This window comes from Anoplophora glabripennis, unplaced genomic scaffold (genome assembly GCF_000390285.2).
Source record: "Anoplophora glabripennis isolate ALB-LARVAE unplaced genomic scaffold, Agla_2.0 scaffold1, whole genome shotgun sequence".
Taxonomy (NCBI): domain Eukaryota; kingdom Metazoa; phylum Arthropoda; class Insecta; order Coleoptera; family Cerambycidae; genus Anoplophora; species Anoplophora glabripennis.
The window spans coordinates 490,220-511,249 of NW_019417028.1; the positions used below are offsets into that span (position 1 = coordinate 490,220).

Consider the following 21,030-nt stretch of genomic DNA (forward strand, 5'->3'; position numbering starts at 1 on the left):
GATACAATTTTTCACTGCAAAGAGGCCATGTGATTAATAAATCCTATTAAAATGTGGAAATAGTAAGATCTTTCTATAGTGGCCACTTTTATTTATTGGTCTTTGTCACGGCTAGTTTAGAACAACAAAAATACAAGATATTCATTTCAAAAATAATATTTTGAAAACAGTATAGGAAAATAAATATGAAAAATATTTGTATAGTTTAAATTTATGATTTAACTAACGTCTAATTTAAAATAATTTTGCACAAGCAAATTTTAAATTTTGGTCTACTTAGCACTGAATTTGTGGGACTTATGCCCAAATACCCACGAGTATCAACGAAGAGGAAGAAGAAGATCAAGTTTTTCATAGGTTATGTTTCCTTATACGTCAAAATATGACTGATTTTTAATTTTTGTCGTTAAACAGAATAGTCGCCATAGACAAAGTGATAGTCGCAATTGATATTAATTTAAAATATTATTGTGAAAAGAATAAAATAAATAGGCAATCATGTTAGGCGTTCGTGTAAGTGCTTTTAATGAAAATGGGTTAGGAGAACCGGATCAAGACGCTAATTCGGCATTAACAGAGTTAGATAAAGGTTATATTAATGTTTATGTTCTTTAGAATTCTCGTGTAATATTTCTTTGCCTAGGTTTAAGATCCGGTAAAGTTGGTGAACAATGTGAAGCCATTGTTAGATTTCCCAAGCTATTTGAAAAATATCCTTTTCCAATTTTGATAAACGCTTCTTTGCTGAAACTCTCCGATGTATTTCGAATGGGGTGAGTGTTTGATACTTCGGCATAAAATTACATCTCTAAAATAGAATTTTTTTTTCTTTGTGTTTGAGAGGTTACTAAAAGCATCTTTTTAAGGAACAACTTCTTGCGATTATGTGTTTTACGGGTATGCCAGCAGAGCGAAAAGCACTTAGACAAAATATCAAATGTAGACGAGTTTGTTAGGAGGATTTACAGTGTAATACATAGCAATGACCCAATTGCTAGAGCAGTCACTCTAAGGATATTTGGTGCAGTGGCTGCCATTATTCCGGAAAGGCAACAAATCCACCACAGCATTAGAAGCAGTTTGGATTCACATGACAGTGTGGAAGTTGAGGCTGCGATTTATGCCGCAATACAATTTGCAGCCCAGTCTAAGTGAGTAACAAATATAATTATTTAAAACCGATATTTTTACACTTTACACTATTCTATACATTTACACCAATTTTTTATTTGTTTAAGAACATTTGCCATTAGTATGTGTAATAAGGTATCTGACATGATTCAAGGACAATCCACCCCTGCTAATATGAAATTGCAGCTTATTCCGATTTTGCAATATATGCACCATGACACTAATACAGCCGCCATGGTTAGATCGTTATGTATTGACCTTTTGCCAGGTAGGTAACATTGAAATCAATCACAGAAAAAATAGAAACAAATCTATAGTTTGCATTTTTTTTAATAATTGTAGGTTATCCTGCTCAAGATTTCGTTTTGGTAACATTAAACACACTCACGAAGTTAGCTGCAGCCACCTTAGTCGACATTCCTAGTCAAGTAAACTTACTGTTGAGCTACTTAAAAAATGACCCAAGGTGGGAAGTGAAATTGAAAGCTTTGGAACATTTGTATGAGCTAGCAAAACCCGGGGCACATCTTTGGCCTTCGGGTGCAATTGACGACATTGTCGATTTTGTTCTAAATACTAAGCAGACAAAGATACTTACCCCCGCCCTAGGTAAGGCTATTATTAAAGATATTAAATCAAACGAAAAGTTTATTCCCACTAACATTTCTTTAGGAACTAAATCGTATTTTAAAATGGCGCTAGCCATAGGTAAAGAACTCAAAATTTCAAAGAAAAAAATTTTGTGCAGGCATAAAACTTTCCCCCATATTCTAGAAGGTTCAAAGCAATGAAGACTCACACTTTTATACATTTTTTTTCATTTCTAACAAATTTAACGTAGACTTCTATTTTTGAAGGTGTCATACAGGTTCTCGTCGAGTCTCCTAGGATGTGCCATGAACATCGTGCAGCAGGTTCTAAGCTTAAAGAACTGTGCAGCAACCACTGTTATTCGCCGCAGCCGTGCGTAGCTGCTCAAGCGATACAGATTCTTACTGAGATACTTTGTTATTGGTAAAAGATTTAAAAAATTTATTTGTACTGGTTTTAAACTCACTTCCGTTTTAGTTATCAAGAAAACCTGGAAACGGATGGTGCAGACGATGTCATAGCTGCTCTCGAAACCCTCATATTACTTCTCACTTTCTCGAATGAAAGACACCCTCTACAGCTTAAAATTGCATTAAAATGTGCCGTCAGGTTATGTGAAGCCAAGCAAGAATACTGCGAGGTTTTCGTTGAACTTTTGGGGACGAGGCTGGATAACATCGACAGTAAGTGAATGCTTTTAATATGATGAATTTTTTTTTTTTTTCTAATATGGCCCATAGAATTGGGAATTAAAAAAACAGTTTAGAATTAGTGTCATTGTTGGTGAGGCTGTTAAGGCTATTAAAAATAAGTATTACTTTATTAATATTATTTTTATTTATTATCATGGTGTATTTTCAGGTGAATACACAATCGTAATATGCGAAGCCCTGGGCGCTATCGGTGGGTTAAAACCGGAAACGTTGCTTCCACTCGTAGATACCATCCTGAACCTTCTAATAGCGCTTCTGGACGTCGCAAGTCCCACGCAACTCCAAACCCACACGAAAACCATGCTGTGCACCCTAATTTTCCAAACTCTGTCCGGTTATAAGTGGAACGAATACACTTTCAACACGGTGTTAAATGTAGTGGATAACAATAATCTATGGGCCAATTATTGCATAGCGCGAGCCGCCGTACGTTACGGTCACCATAAAATAGCCCATCACATTTTCGAGGGGCTCACCGAGCAAGTCAGTTCGGAACATTTCCATTTCTGGTTGGTCTGCCTGAAGGAGATGTCGAAGGCCGAGGCGCAACTGTATAGCGAGGAATCGGAGACGTTAGTTACGAGATTGGACACGGCCATCATCCATTACAACAAAGCGATAGCGGCTCTAAAGGTAATTTCTTTCTACGATGAAAAAATAATTGATTATAGAATTTTTTGGAAACCACGATTGTGTACATTCGATCCACAGGGATGTTAAAAATTGTGGCTAAGATTTTAGTATGTTGTATTTTATCGTTGACCAATTTTCGTGCTGGTTACCACGTTATCAGTTTAGACTTATTGACGTTTCGAGAGATATAACACTCGCTATGTATATTTTTATTTCTATGGCTAGGAAATTTAATAACAATAAAATTCGTAAACGTTCTTGCATCCAACTGAATTTTTTCTGTACATGTTTGTGTTAGTCCAGTCATTGAAGGTAAAATACGGCTTTACTGTATCATGTATAATTTTCTCAAACAGCACCGATTTGCATAAAAATTTGGATTTAGGTTCTACCTACCCTCTACTTCAAAGTTGACCCAGTGCCGGGGGTTGCTTTTTAAGTAATAAGTAATTATGATGAATAAGTAATGAAGTAATAAGTAGTAGTAGTAGTAGTAGTAGTAAGTAATAAGTAATTATGATGAATTGAAAATTGTCATACCCTAAAAACCACCCCCTACGACAGTAATCATTAAAAAATAATGTTGAAAAATATTAGAGATGGGCACTTTTCGGAAAAGTTTGTTACGCACATGTTTGTTGGACATGTCGATGAAATGTCCGGACATGTCAATGAAATGTCCGGACATGTCGGAAAAAGTACTTTTGACATTGAATCTAATAAGGCACCTATGAGTGACGTCATGTTTTTACAGGTCAATGCTTAAGGGTACACAAAGCAAAATATAACCAAACTGTTGATTTTGACGTCATACTTCATTTATAAACTATTTGTGTATTAAATATTAAATTAAGAATCAACTGATTACTATTTGCTAATCGTTAACTTCGCCAAGAATAATAAAATATGGACATATAAAAGAGGTTATATTTTTAAAATGTCAATTTCAGTTAAACAATTGCCAACAAAATTACAAGAAAATGGCTAAATATCTTTAATTTTACATATACCAACCTCAAAAATTTTTTACGGGAATATTATGAATGCAAACAAATAATTTCGCGCATGCGCATACAACTTTTCAATCTTGAAAAGTGTCCTCAGGACATGTACACTTTCCATGATATGTCCAGCTGACATGTCTGCGGCACATCTCTAAAAAATATTATTCAGCAACTTGAAATAATTTACTCATATATTAAATTAAGATTTCTTTACTGTTTTAATTTTTTATTATTTATTTATAAGTTTCAACCCTTATAAAAACCACCCCTTGCAAACAAATCGAACAATTATAGTTACAAATTTTTTTTAGTTCAAAATATAATACATACTATCTTTTTATTATTTAAAATGTAATGTATTTATTTTATCCAAATGGATTTTAATTTTTTTCTTATAACAATTTTTTTTAATTGCAAATAACATATCAAAAATGTAACTATGTCTGTGCCTAAAATATAGCTATAATGTGTATTAATATACGTGTTCTGATATCTGCAAAAATATGTGATTGGTTTTTTACCCATAACTCGCTCAGTTTTTATGACTTCAAAAAACCATTTTGTAGATTTTTTCAAGGGCTATAAGATCTAATGAGTTAAATTTTCTTTCAACCCTTATTTTTGTAAGGGTTTGAGCTGAAAGGGCTTGAAAAAGTTGCTATTTACGAACATATGCAAACTTTAAACAGCCATATCTTACTTAATTTTTATCCTACAGGAAAAAAAACCTACAATTTTGTACTCTACAAAATTTTGCATATCATTAATAGTTTTTGAGTTATTTTGAAGAAAAGACAATTTTTTCCAAAAATACAAAAAATCTCTTTTCACTTCAAACTCAACTTTTTTCAAAACTAAGCACTTTAAACCGGTCAAGCTTCTAAAGCATATTACAAATATATAAATAAAGTAAATTGTAGTGGTATCGATTTTTTTTAATTGGGGTGATAATTAGGGGGTGATTTTCACGTTTTTTTCGCCGAAAACGATACGGACCAACTTTATTTTCGTCATAACTCGTTTAGGTTTGATGCTAGGGACCTTTATAAAAAATAAAAATAAAGGTTTTTTCGAGCACTTTAAAAAAGGTTCTATGAGTATTCCTTGAAAAATGCGTTGGTTTTTGGTTATTTCACATTCAAACTTTCAATTTTGGCGTTTAACGAATAAGAACCAACCTTCAACAAGTATTACTCCACTTGTATTGGGTCTACAGACACCATAGATACACCATTCTTTTTGTTTTTTTATAAGCTACACTTTTTATAAGAATGATTTTTGTTTGATAAAATACTTAACTTTTTGAGTTATTCGCGAAAAATCATCTGAAAATGTTTTTTTTTGGTTAAAAAATTTACACTTTCACTCGCGAATAAGTTGTAAAGTATCGACTTTCAGAAAAAACTTTATAAAACAAAAGTTGATTAGAATTAGTCAATATATCCATTCCCGGAGTTATTTTCAATGTTTGGCAAAATTATACGGGAAAATGGTCATTGACTGGACTACGTTCCGTCTGTTTTAGGCCGCTAGCACACCCTCTCACAACCTCACATTTCAAACCGAGTACATGAAAATCCGTACAGAGTTCCTACAGTGCTTACTCCAATTGATTTACACATGCAATATTTTGTGCATAGTACCGCCACCAGCCATTGCTGCTACTATCGTACAGAATACTAGAGACGAATACCAAAGACACGGTTATATTACGAATCAACTGAGGAAATGCGTAAAAGAGATAAAAAATTGCGGAGACATGCACTGGAAATTGTACCAAACCGCTTTCGACGCTGATCCAGCTACGTTAGAGAATATGCAGATGTAAGTACTTTTTTATTATTAGAACCACGGCATTTACATTTTTATTGTTATAGAACAGCAAAACGAATATAATTTATTTGACGTTTGATTCTCTTTTTGATGAAATTGAACTACATCTTTTGTTGCAGACTTCAGCAAATGTGTGTCCTACTCGAGCAGTGCGTTGAGAGTATATGCGTCAGCGGTGCACGAGTAAGAGACGAACCGATTGAATTCGGCTCGAAAAATATAAGACTGGAATCCCAACAGCTGGTGAAGGCTTGCGAAAGCGCTTTGAAAGTGGCACAAAGCCTTTCAGAAGACTGCACTAACGCTACGATTACTCACAAGGTAATTTTTAGAATAGCGTCATTAGTAACGGTGATAAATATAACATTTGCAGCAAGTTGAAATCATTAAGGCCATAGTAGAGGTGCTAACCAACGCTTCGTTACCGATTCCCAGGTATTTCTTCCAAGTTTTGCAGTCCACTAGCGTGAAATTGGCCATATCGCCGCAGCCGCGGGTACTGGGGGAATTTATAAGCGTTCAAGCTGGTTCGCAGCTAGCGGTGAAGGTGGAGGGAGTCATACAGCACGGGATGAAGCCTGGGCTGTTTAGACGAATTAATGAGGTTATCATAACCGTAACTTCTCAGTTGCAGAGCAATCCAAAAAATAAGGAGGTTTTAGACCCAAAGGTAACGATATAACAGTTTCTTCTTTTACATAAACATATATTTCTGCTAAAATAATCTGAAAAGTATGTCATTAAAATACCCATTTTGGCAGCTGTAACAGCCGATTTCTTTTGTGCATTTGACTTTGTCTCTCGTCCATTGATGGGAACTTCAGTTCAACAAAATCATTTCACAAAATACCATATTTTATTACTGTTTAGGCATAACGTAAACGACAAGACATTTTTTAATTTCTTCTGACGTAGCGGACCGTATCGAGTGTGTGAATTTTGACTTCTAGAGTCTGTTGGCCTTCAATGGTTTTGTGTATTATTGTTTAAATCTAAAGTGGGGTCTAAAAATCTGCTCAATTCGATATTTTATGCAAAAGAAAATGTATTTGTTTTAACTTTCTAAATTACTGTCTAATTTCTTTGTTTAAATAGAATTTCGTTTTCAGCTTTTGGAGCAAGTGTCGGTTCTGACGCAAACCGTAACCCCCCACAAAGATTTCTTTACCGCCCAGTTCTTGCTCGCTTTTCCTAGAGGCGGGCAGTATTTGCTAGTAGTCGAAGCGTCTGTTGTCGACGAACAAAGCAATACGTGGAAAACTGGGCCGAGGTCTTCGCTCACTGTAAAAGTGCCCGAGGAGGCAAAATTAACGCCCATTTCTGTACCTGGAATGGCTAACAACGCCAATGTGTTAGTATTTGTTTTTCTTTTTCATATTTTTGATGTGGCAATTTTAAACAGGTAAATATTAAGGTAAATAGGAGATTTTACGTTCGAACATGAAGAGATAAAATATGAAATTCTTAAATCTTTTAAATAGCTGTTTGAAATTAGATTTAAACCGTTTCGTTTGTTTTCGTGTTACGGTGTTTCATTGTGAAATTAAAATACAATCGATTTACTTAGTGGATATTAATAGCCTCCACGTTTTAATTTGTGTCTCTTCATTCTAAAACTTTATTAGTTGAGACTTTCACAGAGGAATAAAAACTATTTCCCTAAATTTTATTATACATGCTCATTAGTTTTTGTTTCAAAAATGCAATACTTTTAGAATGGCCGAGCTCAAATGTATCGTAAAGCCATAAATAATCATTACGTCTCAGTACAATGTTTCAATATGAACTACAACAAAAAATGTGACTTACGAGAATTTAGAATTAAAGTGATGATGTAAGGTATAAGTAAAGCGCTTGACTATACTTTAATAGGTAATTCTGCATCAATATTTAACGAGTTAAGGGGACATATACAATTCAAACGACCAGAAAATAGATTTTTTTTTTATTCTTAAATGATAGAACGGTATGTGAAGAATATATTCTAAAAGTTTGAAAGCGAAATTCGAAAAACAACGGAAGTTATAGCCTGTAAACGTTGTGCAGGTATACTTATCGAACAGAATGTTTGTAGGACAATTAACCGTTTTCGGACGAGTTTCGGGAAAGAGCCGCCCAAGTTTTTTACAGTTCATAGTTGCCCTTCCCTCCACAGTGACGCTCGTTTGTTGAACGACTCCGTCTGCAAAGGATAGAATAGGAAGGGCTATTTACAGTTTTTCTCGAAACTAGGTTTCTGAAACTGGTGTACAAGATTATGTAAAAACAATTGAACCGATCGAGTTCCCCCTTGGTAGAAATGTTGATAACATTATTACATTCTATATGACGGAAATTGATTTTGGACAATTTTGAAAAAACTAATTTTTTATATGAATTCTGCAGAAATTTTGCATGAAAATTCAATTTTTGTCTAAATGCGTGCCGTTTTTGCAAATTTGCATATTTTTCATTTTTCTCAACGTCACATAGAAACTACACGTTTTAAATAAAGAAATTTTTGTATTTTGATGCGGACCGAATTTCACGGTGAGCTAAGCTGTACACCGTTTTGGAAGTCACGCCGCAACCTTGTGACTCTTTACCACAGCTTCGCCATTTTGGTGATGAAAGAATTAAAAAATGTTTTTTTATACTTGAATAACCTATTAAAGAACACCTACAGTCCGATTGTAGAATGAATATTTCTTAGTTTAAAAAATTCCTTAAAATCCACTCATTTTCCTCGGTCTAATCGTATATGTCCCCTTAAAAAAATGAACCGATCGGGTCGCACAAAAAAAACATTTTATAGGTTTTTTATTCTCTACAAAAGTCCTATTGAGAGTAAGATGATTCCATCATTATTTTTTGAGATATTATAAGAAAACCAAAAAAATTAATTTTTTTGCAGTTTTATTGTTAAAAAAAAAAATTGTTCATGACTTTGCTGAGGAAATCACTTGGGATTTCATTTACTAAGTATTTTTCGAAAGGTAATACATGAAATTTGATGTAGTGCCTACAGAGATATGTGTGTAGTTTAAAAAAAATGTTCTGAAGCGATTTCAATCAAATTTAGCACACAGCTTTAGTTTTAATTGTCCAAAAAATTGTATACGTAATTTTCACTCGATTTTTTTTTTTTTTTTTTTTTCATCCAATACATCCCAACTTTCATTACATTTTGACCACGTATTATGAAAATAAAGGGTTTATAGACACACACTTCTTTTAATATTTTGTGACGCAGAACCTTCCATTAAAGTTTGGTCGAATATTAGTTACGCCTTATACAATTTTCAATTTTTTTTCAGGATATTGATGCCTGAAGACAGTTTGTTTATCAGACCGCATCAAAAGAAATAAATCTGATGGAGAAATTTGTCAATGCAACTTGATTATGTAACAAATGTAATTTTATATTAGAATTATTGCAAAGAAAACTTTTTTTATAACTCTCCTCCTAAGTCCGTCTCCAACAGTCCATCGTTTTCATTTGCATAGGATTTTTCCAGTCCGAGTTGAACTTGCGTAGATAATGAATAGGAAATTGACAATAATTTTGGGATTAATTTTTATTGAAAAATATATATTTTTAGTAACAATTTGGTACAATACAAGATTCATAACAATGTCTAAAGAAACAAAAAACCCAATTATACATATAAAAAATAAACATTACAACAAATATAAATTTTATATAATAAAAATATGCGAATATGTGCAGTAAATACACTTAATAATAAAAAGGTATATTGTCTTTCTTATTTCTACTTACTACATATTTATACTTAAGAATTAGCAATGAAAAAATATCTCATTTATTCATTCGCAATTACTGGCACAATATATTTCTCACTCATGATATCATGGTAAATAAATGCAGGCTAATAGAAATCAACAAAAAAATATATCAAGATATAAAAGTTTGCAGAGGGGATTCTCTGATCAAAAATAAGAAAAACGGTTACTATGAACAAATATTTATTATATTTTTAGTTATTCTTATTTATTTTGATAGTTAAGTTGCCAAAGAAATTATGTTAGTTTTATTTAAAGTTATCGAGAAATTTCATAAAAATTATCACTATGTTTTAAATCACATTGGAACAGTTAGGTATAGATACAAAAAAAATGATCGAAGACAAATCAAAGAAGTTTCTCTTTTTACGTCAAAAAAAAAAACAGGGAGACTAGGTCAAGTCCAAAAAAATATATCATCCTGTAGATTTGAATATTTTGTATATTCCATCAATCCACAGAAAGTGTTAAATGTGTCAAATCTGAACAGATTATCTAACAGAAAAAATATGCAAAATACATGAGAATAACTAAAAATGTTATCACCCTGTATCTTCAAAATGAAACAGTAAAGGGTCGTTTATATTTTTTTTCTCAGAGAAATACCTGCATAAAGATAATTCTAAATCTACGGATTTGCATTTCTAAAAGCATCCAAATTCACTTTCATTCGTAGAAGCCATAATTATGTCAGTTAAAATAACATATAAGAACGTTTTGGAAGATACCATAAATTCAGGGATTGACGGGACATGAAAAAATAAGTTGTTTCAATATGGACTATGGGCCTGTTGTCTTATGTTTATGAGATGCACGGCTTCAAAATTTTTTAAAATCAAATTATACTCTTTTTCATATAAACATTTTTGATAAAAACCGAGCATTATTCAAGGGTAGCCCGTTTGGTTAAAAATATCAATCTGTATTGAATTACTTTGGTACAATTTTGCTTCCTTACAAAGAGCTTTCAAAAAATTTTTTCTATAATTCTGAAGACCTGTAATTTTGTAACAAAGCAAATTCTATTGTTTTTTGTAAAATTTGATTTAAAAAGTCATCTTTAATGCCCTGTATCTCGAAAACGAAATACCAAAATTTATGCTACTCTTTCCAAAACACCTGGAATAAATTAAAATCCATATCACTATTACTAATACAAATAAACATTCTAAGTAAAAAATTACGCAAAGAAATTAAAACGATATCTAAAGATCTTAGTTTGAAAAACGCTAATCTAATTAAAATTACGGTAAAGAAAGTGATTATACTCTTATGTATGTTTCGCCCCAGTCACCTACGATTAAATATACTACACCTTAATAGAGATAATATCAAGTATAATCAAATTTATATATAAATGTATACCGACTTATGTACTATAAGTAAAATAGACCCCATACAATTAATATGAAAAAAAAAAAATTACAATTGTATAAAAATAATTTGAAATTTCTATATTGGAAGCACAATATGCATTAAACAAATAATTGAGATAAGTACTTTGCAATAAGCCACTAATAACCCGAGATTATTATAAAAACAAAAAAATCATATCTTGAAAAAAATCGTGAATCATATTTTTTCCAACCTGCTGAATTATTAAATTTTAGTAGACTTACTACAAGTCCCCCTTTCCTAAAATATATATATATATATATATATTTAGGTTTTTCTTACTGTTAATATAAGAAGCATTTTCGTTAAAATTTACTTCAAAAAATTTTCCAATTATGTTTTTTTATATATGGCATGCCATTTAACACTCCCGATATCTCCAAAATGAAGAAATATATTTTAGTCCGGAAACTGTTAGTTCTGATCTTTCTGTATAGATGGTGTAGCGATACTAAACAATTTTTTCTATATCTATACAGAAAGATCTGAACTAACAGTTCTAACTACAATATGAGGCTATTCGAGGGACCTAACAACCCCAGTTTCCGGAACTAAAATAAATTTCTTCATTTCGGAGGTATTGGCAGCGGGAGTGTTAAATGTTACACCCTGTATAGTAATCTGATGTACTTACCGAACCAATTACTATGATCCAGTTCGTTTTTCACAGCCTACCGCGTTTTTTTAAGCAATTTTTCATAAAATTATATGGAATAACTTTTTTTTAATACAGACTTGAAATTTTAAAACGTTTGAAGTTTGTTTGATTTTAAGAATCTAAGTTTTGAAAATCTCAATTTTAGGTTCAAAAGTAGACCAGTTATAATCAGCACTAGTCATAAATTGGCTAATTTTGTATCTGAAGGCATTTTCAAAATCATTAAAGTGAAACAAATTGCATCAACCTAAAATTTTAATTCGCATAAATAAATTATTCCGAATTATAAGTTGCTAAAAGTGGTTAAGATACAGCGATTTTAAGTGATGTATCTGATGTGATCTATGTAGACAGTTTTAATAAAAAAAAATTGTCAAAGAGATTTTCCAAAAAATCACAGGTCATAATTTACTAATAGAATCATAGTGAGTACATCTACTAAATACAAAAAAAATTATTGGAACTATGCACCCCAAATAAATTTTAGAGGGGTGTGTCCTGTATAAAGGTATATATAAATTATTTAAAAAAATTAAAGAAAATCGTTAGTATTTATCACAACATATAAAAACGTATTGGAAATATTCAACTCCCGATTTACTCCAAAATTTTTAACAGGAATTTATTTAGTAATATTTTGATTATTTCAAATGGCATTTTCAATCAATATAGCTCCTTTCTACATTTACGATTAAACTTAAAACATCATATTTGTTTAATACCAACTAACGACAAATAATTAAACAACATCAAACAAGAATCAAGAACGAGATAAATCAAAAATGTCCCAAACGATATTGAAAACGAAGACATGCCAGTTATAGAACTAGTTAATTTTAAATAAATAGAATGGCACTTATTAGTTCCAGCCTAGTGTATAGAAGATATTTTAATCTCAGAGTTTAAGTTATTGGTCTGAGACTCCAAAATTCCTAAATTGAGTAAAGTATTTCTCAAATTAAAATGATTATCAAAAATAGTGGGACTACAAATTTAAGGATTGTTTGTTTATTAAGAATCGTTTTCTTTGGACTCCATATTTTTTATATATAAGGTATCATAGTTCTCAAAAAAAGTTGTACTTCTAAATATCCTCTGTCCAAACAAAAATAACGGAACAAAATTTTGTAAGCACAATATAACACTTTATGAATTGCCGATTTGTACTAAAATGGTAAAAACTATATAAAAAAGCTCATTTTTGTTGAAAATAAAATTGAATTTCAGTAAACATTTTTTTCCGGTGGCATTTTTGAGAAAAGTGTAACCGGCATAGCTCTTACCTACGACACCGTTTTTTTCATGTATTGTACACACACAACTTTGCTTAAATGTTTCTATTTGCTCAGAAAATAATATTCACAGATACATTCTTTTCACAACACCCTGTACCTCAAAAGCGAAAGCCTCAACGGAAAATTTTTATATCAGAAAATGATGTCAATTTCGACATGAGGGGGTAAAACTAATTACATTTTTGCCAGATTGCCACTTTTTTATTTAATGGAACACCCTGTATATTTTTACTTATTTCAATACAACTCTTTCGTATGATTACGACGTGATGTCTTTAATGTTAAGGTTACAACAAATTTAGGAGAGAAAAGAACTAGGAAGAACATCGGCAGAAATATCACCAAATTTGGTTAGTGGTGGGGGTATTTTTCCACTCCTGCAATAGTAATTACTTTGATTGTGTCAAAAAGTGACATCTATACACGATAATAGCATACTAAATTTTATTTAAATCAGAAAAAGCGTTTTAAGAGTTATCTGGGAAAAATTTATATATTTTGTTAATTTTGACGACCCCTAGGGGCAAAACGAGGTAACTTTGTATTGTACGTCAAATTTAGTTAAACCTTCTCATTTTGATTCCTAGATTCTAAAAATTTCTTATTATATCTGAAGAAGTGGCAATATTGCAACAATGTAACTGCTGTTACCCGATCGAACTTGTTCTTATACGCCTGAATATCTTTGACAGTCACTAGAAAAGTTATGTATATGTCGTTTAAAAATTTCAATCAAATTTTACTCACCGAGTAAAATCTGTTTTGTCTTTCTCTTTTGTCACATAGGCCCTACATATGGTAGTAACCTCCCATCGGGCGATCTATTATAATCCCTCACTACAATCTCTTCGTTAACATAGTCTCCACTACGACCCCCGCTCTTACTCAACAAATGAATATCCGTTATGACAATAGTCTTACTGACCGCCTTACACATATCATAAACCGTCAAAGCGGCAACGCTAACGGCGGTCAGTGCCTCCATTTCGACGCCAGTTTTCCCCTCACATTGAACCGCGGCGTAGATAATCACTTCCTGCGTCTTACTGTCCAACTCGGCGGTGACCCTTACGCTGTTCAATGGAATATTGTGGCAGAGGGGTATGAGAGCGGAGGTTTTCTTCGCTCCTATAATCCCCGCTAGTTCGGCGATGCTCAGTACGTCGCCTTTCTTCAGGGCGTTCTCCTTGATGAGGTGCGAGATTTCTGGGCCCACTTTTACCTTCGCCGTTGCTTTGGCGGTGCGTGTCGTTACCGACTTGTCCGACACGTTCACCATTCTCGCCTTGCCGTGTTGATCTACGTGAGTGAGTATGGGTTTTGGGTCTGTCGCAAAAGTTCTAATAGCGGTTTGAATGTTGACTTTCGGAATTAAATGGAGTAGTGGGGTATTTATATTAATGGAAATGGGCGACTTCAGTTGCGGGGGAGATTCTGAAAAATAATATCACAGTTAATGTAAAACTAAAATTGTCTACAAGACTCAATTAAAAAGGGTTTGGTAAAAAAAATTGTCACAATTTGATAAATTTGCATCAGTTTCCAATACCTGTTTTATATTTACCAATTTTTTACTCAAATTGATCAAGAAATTGGTTAAGTTATATCGGGTATTCACTTAAATCAGGTATCTGTACCAGAATTTGACTTCACTGGATATTTTACAAATTCTATCGCTATCTGTAATTTCTTATGGTGTTTCCAAGAAAAAAGATATCCTTCACTTCTCAAAATGTAAAATAACTAGCACATGCGGACTATTGAATAATAATATACCACCCCTTCTCCCACACAAGTCTTTGACTTCTAGGCTAATAGTTGTGATTAGAATGAGGGGTAGAGATATTATTATTATTAACTATTCGTTCCCCAAAAAAAGTTCAGAGGATTTTTTGTTAGAAATTCAATTTTAAGTAGGTACAAACTAATTATGAAAAAATTAACGGCATAGAAACTTTGCATTTTAGTAGAGGTAGCAAAGGGTATGGTCAGAAAAAAAAATTGCACCATTATCATCTCCGATTTTTTATGAATACGTTATATTTAAAATTGTATATTTAGGAAAAAAAAGCAAAAACTTTTTTCATGAAACGAGTAGTTGTAGAATTAGTGGCAAATGTTTCAAAATTAATATTTTGAGAATGCTTTCGATAAATTACAAACTGTTCTTTTGCCTTCAATATTGTGTCCAATTTATTGAATCTATAAAATTTGCCACAATTTCTGTATTAGTCACACCAGTATAATTTCTCAATTAATTTATTGGGCCAATAATTATTAAATGTAAAACAGGTTTCGGGGTTTCAAACAAGTTTAATCTTTGCTTTGAATGGAATTGTTTTATTTTTCACATCTAAATACTTTATATCAAAGTTTCTATTGCATTTTACTTAAATAATCAAAAATATGTATATAATAAAACAAGCGATTATTGGTAGCATTATATTATTTTATTGCCTTTGTAAAGAATAAACCATTTATGACTGTTAACAGATAATAATAATTAGGCATAATAAAATATAATGAAAAAACTGTAACAAGTGCATTAAAGATTAAAAAAATAACTAAAACCACCAAAATCTATTAGAAATTCAAAGATTCATACGTGTAATCAAAATAAATTGAAAAAATTATTTGCTATGCAAATTTTAAGTTGTTATATTTTAGAAAAATAGTGCAAGGGGAAGGTTTATTATTTAAAAAATGTGTGCAATAAGAACACAGTATGTGTATTATAAAATTTCAGTGCACATTAAAAATGTTATAATACATGCCGTTTTATTCCACAAATATATTGGTGTTTATTAACAAACATTAAATGAAAATTGCATTCAGGAATTGAACTTCAAATATATTCATAAATTTAAAAAATGAATTCCAAAAATGTATCTAAATCCCATCAAATCTACGACAACATTCGTAGACTGATTAATATATTTCTGCATTCTTCAAAATATTTCTTCTAGGTTTCCAATTCGTGGCATTTTTTAAATTTTTTGTTTCATTGAGATCTCTGCCACATATGAGCTAATAAAAAATGTTTAATTTTATAAAACTGGTGTTTTTTACCTTTTATTGTTACTTGGACAATACATGTTTTGCAAATTTTAAATAACACGTTTGGTATTATCATTACCTTGATCGTGAAACAAATTTTAATCGGATCAGGTGATTAGAGGAAAGCTACTGCTTTAATTAGTCTTTTTAAGTGCTTATAAACGTTTCCGTTATTTATAAGTGCACACTAAATTGATCATAAATTTGGTAATCTCTTTTTACAATCTTTCTAATTACACATTTGTTTTTTACTGTGTACTTACGTGTCCTGATAATAATCCATAAAATATTCCATATTTATTTTATTACTTAATACTCAAATAGAAAAACAAAGTTTATATCCTTGGAATATTTAACTTATTGTCCAGGGTTGCTAATGTTCTTTACTAATCACAAGAAAGCCATTTAATATGCTTATTTTCAAAAATTCTGAGTTTTGAAACTGTCAAGTTAGCATTAAACCTAACAATGATTGCAAGAACTGGATAAATGATACAATTATATTGTCACACGATCACAATAAAAAAAAGGATATTTTTTGTCTTTCAGTTAAAAGGTTATATGAAAATTATGTGAAAATTGTAGATAAGCAACCACTTTCTCGTTACACCAGCTTAAGATAATAGAGAATAGGCAAATCTATTTTTCATCAAAATAAAGTGAACCTATCGCCTTTTTTTTATGAAATTCAAGACATAAACGAACAAGTTTTTGTGGTGTTTTTAACCAACGATATTGTGGGACTACTTCAAGGCCATATATCCCTATTTGTATTGAATTACAGTCCCAATATCTGGTAAGGAGAATCATCAGACGTACACTGGTTTAGAACTTAATTAGTTCTCAGTATGCCAACTATTATTTATTTTGTAGGTTACATCTTACCCACACTGAAAACATATTTACAAATAGACATCCAAATTGTTACAATGTACGTTGGCCTTCTTACCTATATATGTTAGACGGATGAAAACTAACAAGTTCAAAACAAATCAATGTCTGACGACTCTCCTGGCTATTTACTAGATATTGATTGTTAATTCAGTGCTAGTCAGGGCACGTGGAATAGTTAGAGTACAGATTAGTAGGTCACTCTTTGACAGTAATTACAAAGCACTGCTTTGTGCCTGTCATAAAGCAGTAACGACATTTGAGATGTGAAATATGACATATAGTTTGTTTTAAGGCATTAATATAGTTTAACAGAATCACAATAGAAAAGCACATAAAAATACTTAATAAATTTTTAATAAAAAGTGTTGCTTACAGTTTTTTAAAGCACAGTGTTTAGTTTGTGAACCTGTGTCAAAAACCTCTGACAATATTTTAGGCGAACCACGTGATATCAATCCACCTGATGTGATTTGACAACAGGGTGCTAAGCGGACAAAAAACAAATGAACAACGTTAACTTGGCGAAGCAAGATTGGCTGAACGAAAATCAAGTTAATCAAAAAATAGCAACTATCTCAAAAACAAAAGACAATAAGGCGCATGACCCATGACGTTTAGTATTTTTATGTTCTACTAGTCCCCTGTATAATCATCGTAAAAGCTATCGATTTATCAAACAAAATTTATGTTAATAATATTTATAAAAGTTCAGATCGTATTAGCACTGTAACAAAACCTCAATTACACACACAGTTTACTTTAAAACCAGAACACTATTAAGGTCTAACCGATCAACTAAAGCAGTAAGAACTTGCCTACTCTACCTTGTAAATGAAAAATAAGCCTATCCACCAATAAGAATCATTGGTCTATTTTCCATTTGGGAAATATTCAGCATGCCTGTAAAAATATATATTAACTGTTGTAGCTACGCCACCCACCCAAGAAAATTAGTAGAATAAGCGAGGTGTTAATACTAGTGCCACTATTATACTGTACATAAAATTATATATTTTTTTTGAGATACCTGCGTGCTGTTTCTTTTTCCTCTTAACCGCGGCGCTTATCAGCGCGGTTAGGTCTTCATCGGAGCAATTACTTCTAATGGCATCCCTTAATGAAACCTCCGTATTACCGAACAGGCAAACTTTTAAGTTGCCATCCGCAGTGATTCTCAGCCTGTTGCATGACCCACAGAAGTGTTCACTCATCGACGTTATGAAACCTACTTGACCTTTGAAACCAGGCACTTTCCAAGCCTTCCGAATGATTTCAAGTAAATATTAATATAGAATTTCGATAATTATATAGAACGGTAAGGCCTCAGATCTCCTTACTTTTCTTACGATATTATGATGCCTAAAAGGTGCACTACATGCAGGGCAAATAGACTCCGTACATTTTTTTCAATCGTTAGGTTAACATTTTCTCGAAGCAGTTCAAATATACCAATAACATCAAAAACATTAAAAAAAATGAAGTTATAGTATTCCCATATAGCAAAGGTATAATTTTATCACATCGATTGCAAAAGTGTTAAAACATATATGCCCTGTACCGCAGTCATGCTATTGCTGATTCATACTATACGCATATTAAATTAACGAAGTCGAAAAAGTTTTTAATTTTGTAAATCCATGTAATCACATCTCGCATCTAGGGAAAAATATATCAATTTAGTAAGTTTCAAAGAACGCATAGAGATTTTTTCCTAAAACAAGTTGGCAATACTATTATTTTGAAGCAATAGAGTGATGACACTTTACCTAACCTAACTTTTATATTATTATTCAAATTAAGGAGATTTGAAGTTGTGCCTTTCCTCTATATAATTATCAAAAATATTAGTACCATGTTACCTTTGAGGTGTCATTTGGATTATTTTTCAAGGGAGCGAAATCTGACCAAATCGATTTTATTTTCTTTACCATATCTTGATAGGTAACCAGTTTGTCAACTTCCCACTTGTTCCCGGTAAAAGGCATATATTCAATAAACCTTACATCAAGGTTTTTATTTTTTGTTAACTCTACAAAATTAATTATCTCATCCTCGTTGAAATCTAAAAAAATTATGAGTGATGGAGTATACAGGCTATAATTAAAATGCTTGGTCAAATTTTCTGAATTTGCCACAATTTAATAAACAAAATTCCTATCAGTATGTGTCTGAAAGCACTTCGTTTTCGAGATACAAGGAATTGAAAAATGGATTTGTTTCAAGTCGCAGAAAACAATTCGAGAAAGTCAATCTCATAATACACGTAAATTACATTCTCTTTCAATAATTATACTGAATTTTTTCTATAATTTGTGCCCTGAAGAAGATACTAGGTCCAACTTTGGTAAAATAATATTAGCATTTTTTCAAGGCAGCCAAAACTATTTTTGTTTTCAGCTGTACAACTATACAAACTAATAACTAACTTACCTTTCATTACGACACAATTTAATTTCACAGGATCGTATCCTAATTGCAGAGCCAAATCCACACCAAGCATTACCCGTTGCCATCCTTTTCTACGAGTGATACGTTCGTAACGCTCCGGGATCAATGTATCCAGACTCACATTTATAATATCCAATCCAGCCCGTTGCAAAGCCACTAACTGCCTAGTCAACATTAATCCATTTGTTGTCATTGCAACTACTTCGAGTCCTTTGATTTGTTTCAAATTTGCTAAAAAAATATACCTACATTTTAGAGACACGTAAACATTAACTGGTCTTCACTTACAGATTATATCTACTATATCTTTTCTTACTGTTGGTTCACCACCTGTGAGTCTTATTTTATTAACACCTTCTTGAACAAATAGATTCGCAATTTTTAAAATCTCATCGGTGGTCAGTAGTTTTTCCTTTTCGGTCAGTTTTACTCCTTCAGCTGGCATACAGTACTGACCTATTAAAATAAATTTTTAAGGTAAATACCTATTCCACTGTAATGGTACCCTAAATTACTTACATCTTAAATTGCACCTCTCTGTTAAAGATATCCTTAAGTAATTATGGTGTCTGCCAAATAAATCATTCAAGGGGCTCTCTGTGGCTACATTGGGCTAAAAAAATAATCGAAAATTATATGAATTTTAAAACTATAGAACATTTTAGCACCTTCACTTCTTTTAGTGGACTAGATGTTTTTAAAGACAATGTCCTTTTCCCTATTTGGAAAAATAATTTGGAATATGAAGCAGACATAACTGCCGACTCTAAATAAACTTATAACTTGAGTATACAGAACGTAAGTACTTAAATAATCACAATATCAATATCAAATGATATCAAATCTATTGTTATATGTACCTCCAAACCCAAACGAAATAATTTAAAAATAATGATGTTTACCGAAGTATAATTAAATGATCTTTAATTAGTTTTATCAGCTATTTGATCAATAAACGTTATAACCTCTGGATTAAAATTAGGCGCAACAAAACTAGTTTCTAATTTTCTTCACGTGCACTCATGGACTCATGCACAATGCACACTATATTTATTAACCTTGTATTCTTCAACTGCTTACAAATAATACAAATTTTCAAGAATGAACATTACTTCGCGTTGAGAGAAAACGTTATAAATACATAATAGTTAAAAATATAAATAGAGAAAAACAATAAATGGTAATAATTTTGGAGTTGACAGAATATATTAACATATAAATTATATTACAACTGGTTTGAAATAAGACGTAGACAATAACAACAAATTAATAAATCGATAAAAAAACTGTTTAAAAATAAAGTGAAAGTATAAACAAAAATAAACCAAAATGAATATGTTCAAGGCCAATGCAATAAAGGATAAAGGTTACACTACACTACGGAGTTTATACAAACAGTGAAGAAAAACAGTATATTATATGTTTTGTAGTGAAGACTTTTCTTTTGGTCACGTATACATTATACACAAATTCGGGTCCCGTTTTTTGACCCAAAGTAAATAAGTGCTGATGCACTGGAAAGTCTAGTAACGAAGTAGCGCTTACAACATTAGAAGCAGCAGTAGATGAGAGGAATGATTTATTTAATATTCATT

General features: G+C 31.7%; 2 protein-coding genes across 4 annotated transcripts; one reads left to right on the forward strand and one right to left on the reverse strand.

Moving 5' to 3' along the window:
- The first annotated feature begins 404 nt into the window (after nucleotides 1-404).
- Nucleotides 405-10,022, forward strand: LOC108914555 (integrator complex subunit 7). Its single transcript, XM_018720420.1, has 13 exons — nucleotides 405-589; nucleotides 644-773; nucleotides 867-1,151; nucleotides 1,239-1,399; nucleotides 1,474-1,740; nucleotides 1,989-2,145; nucleotides 2,200-2,405; nucleotides 2,584-3,068; nucleotides 5,598-5,896; nucleotides 6,025-6,226; nucleotides 6,279-6,575; nucleotides 7,015-7,256; nucleotides 9,202-10,022. Exons 1-13 carry the CDS (start codon nucleotides 499-501, stop codon nucleotides 9,251-9,253), a joined length of 2,874 nt encoding a protein of 957 aa, XP_018575936.1. The 5' UTR covers nucleotides 405-498; the 3' UTR covers nucleotides 9,254-10,022.
- A 1,612-nt stretch (nucleotides 10,023-11,634) lies between these two features.
- LOC108914642 (molybdenum cofactor biosynthesis protein 1) lies at nucleotides 11,635-20,736 on the reverse strand. 3 transcript variants are annotated; one of them, XM_018720749.2, is made up of 8 exons: nucleotides 20,104-20,736; nucleotides 19,955-20,048; nucleotides 19,724-19,891; nucleotides 19,418-19,666; nucleotides 18,847-19,049; nucleotides 18,015-18,246; nucleotides 17,812-17,887; nucleotides 14,365-14,470 (listed from the first exon to the last, which is right to left on the reverse strand). In XM_018720749.2, the coding sequence occupies exons 1-7, from the start codon at nucleotides 20,188-20,190 to the stop codon at nucleotides 17,832-17,834; spliced, it is 1,089 nt and encodes a 362-aa protein (XP_018576265.1). In that variant the 5' UTR covers nucleotides 20,191-20,736; the 3' UTR covers nucleotides 14,365-14,470; nucleotides 17,812-17,831. The 3 variants fall into 3 exon arrangements, with proteins under 3 accessions (XP_018576118.1, XP_018576043.1, XP_018576265.1); XM_018720602.2 differs by lacking the exon at nucleotides 17,812-17,887 and having other exon boundaries at nucleotides 11,635-14,470; nucleotides 20,494-20,735; XM_018720527.2 differs by lacking the exon at nucleotides 17,812-17,887 and having other exon boundaries at nucleotides 11,635-14,470; nucleotides 20,104-20,735.
- Between the last annotated feature and the right edge of the window lie 294 nt (nucleotides 20,737-21,030).

Bases quoted from the DNA above. Each gene is read 5' to 3' on its own strand.
- LOC108914555 (XM_018720420.1), top strand. From the start codon at position 499: ATGTTAGGCGTTCGTGTAAGTGCTTTTAATGAAAATGGGTTAGGAGAA. The intron at 1,741-1,988 runs GTAAGGCTATTA...CTATTTTTGAAG, and splicing joins GATACTTACCCCCGCCCTAG to GTGTCATACAGGTTCTCGTC. The intron at 2,146-2,199 runs GTAAAAGATTTA...CTTCCGTTTTAG, and splicing joins ACTGAGATACTTTGTTATTG to TTATCAAGAAAACCTGGAAA.
- LOC108914642 (XM_018720527.2), bottom strand. From the start codon at position 20,190: ATGTCTGCTTCATATTCCAAATTATTTTTCCAAATAGGGAAAAGGACA. The intron at 19,892-19,954 runs GTAAGTAATTTA...TTATTTTAATAG, and splicing joins AGAGAGGTGCAATTTAAGAT to GTCAGTACTGTATGCCAGCT. The intron at 18,247-18,846 runs GTAACATGGTAC...ATCATTCGGAAG, and splicing joins ATCCAAATGACACCTCAAAG to GCTTGGAAAGTGCCTGGTTT.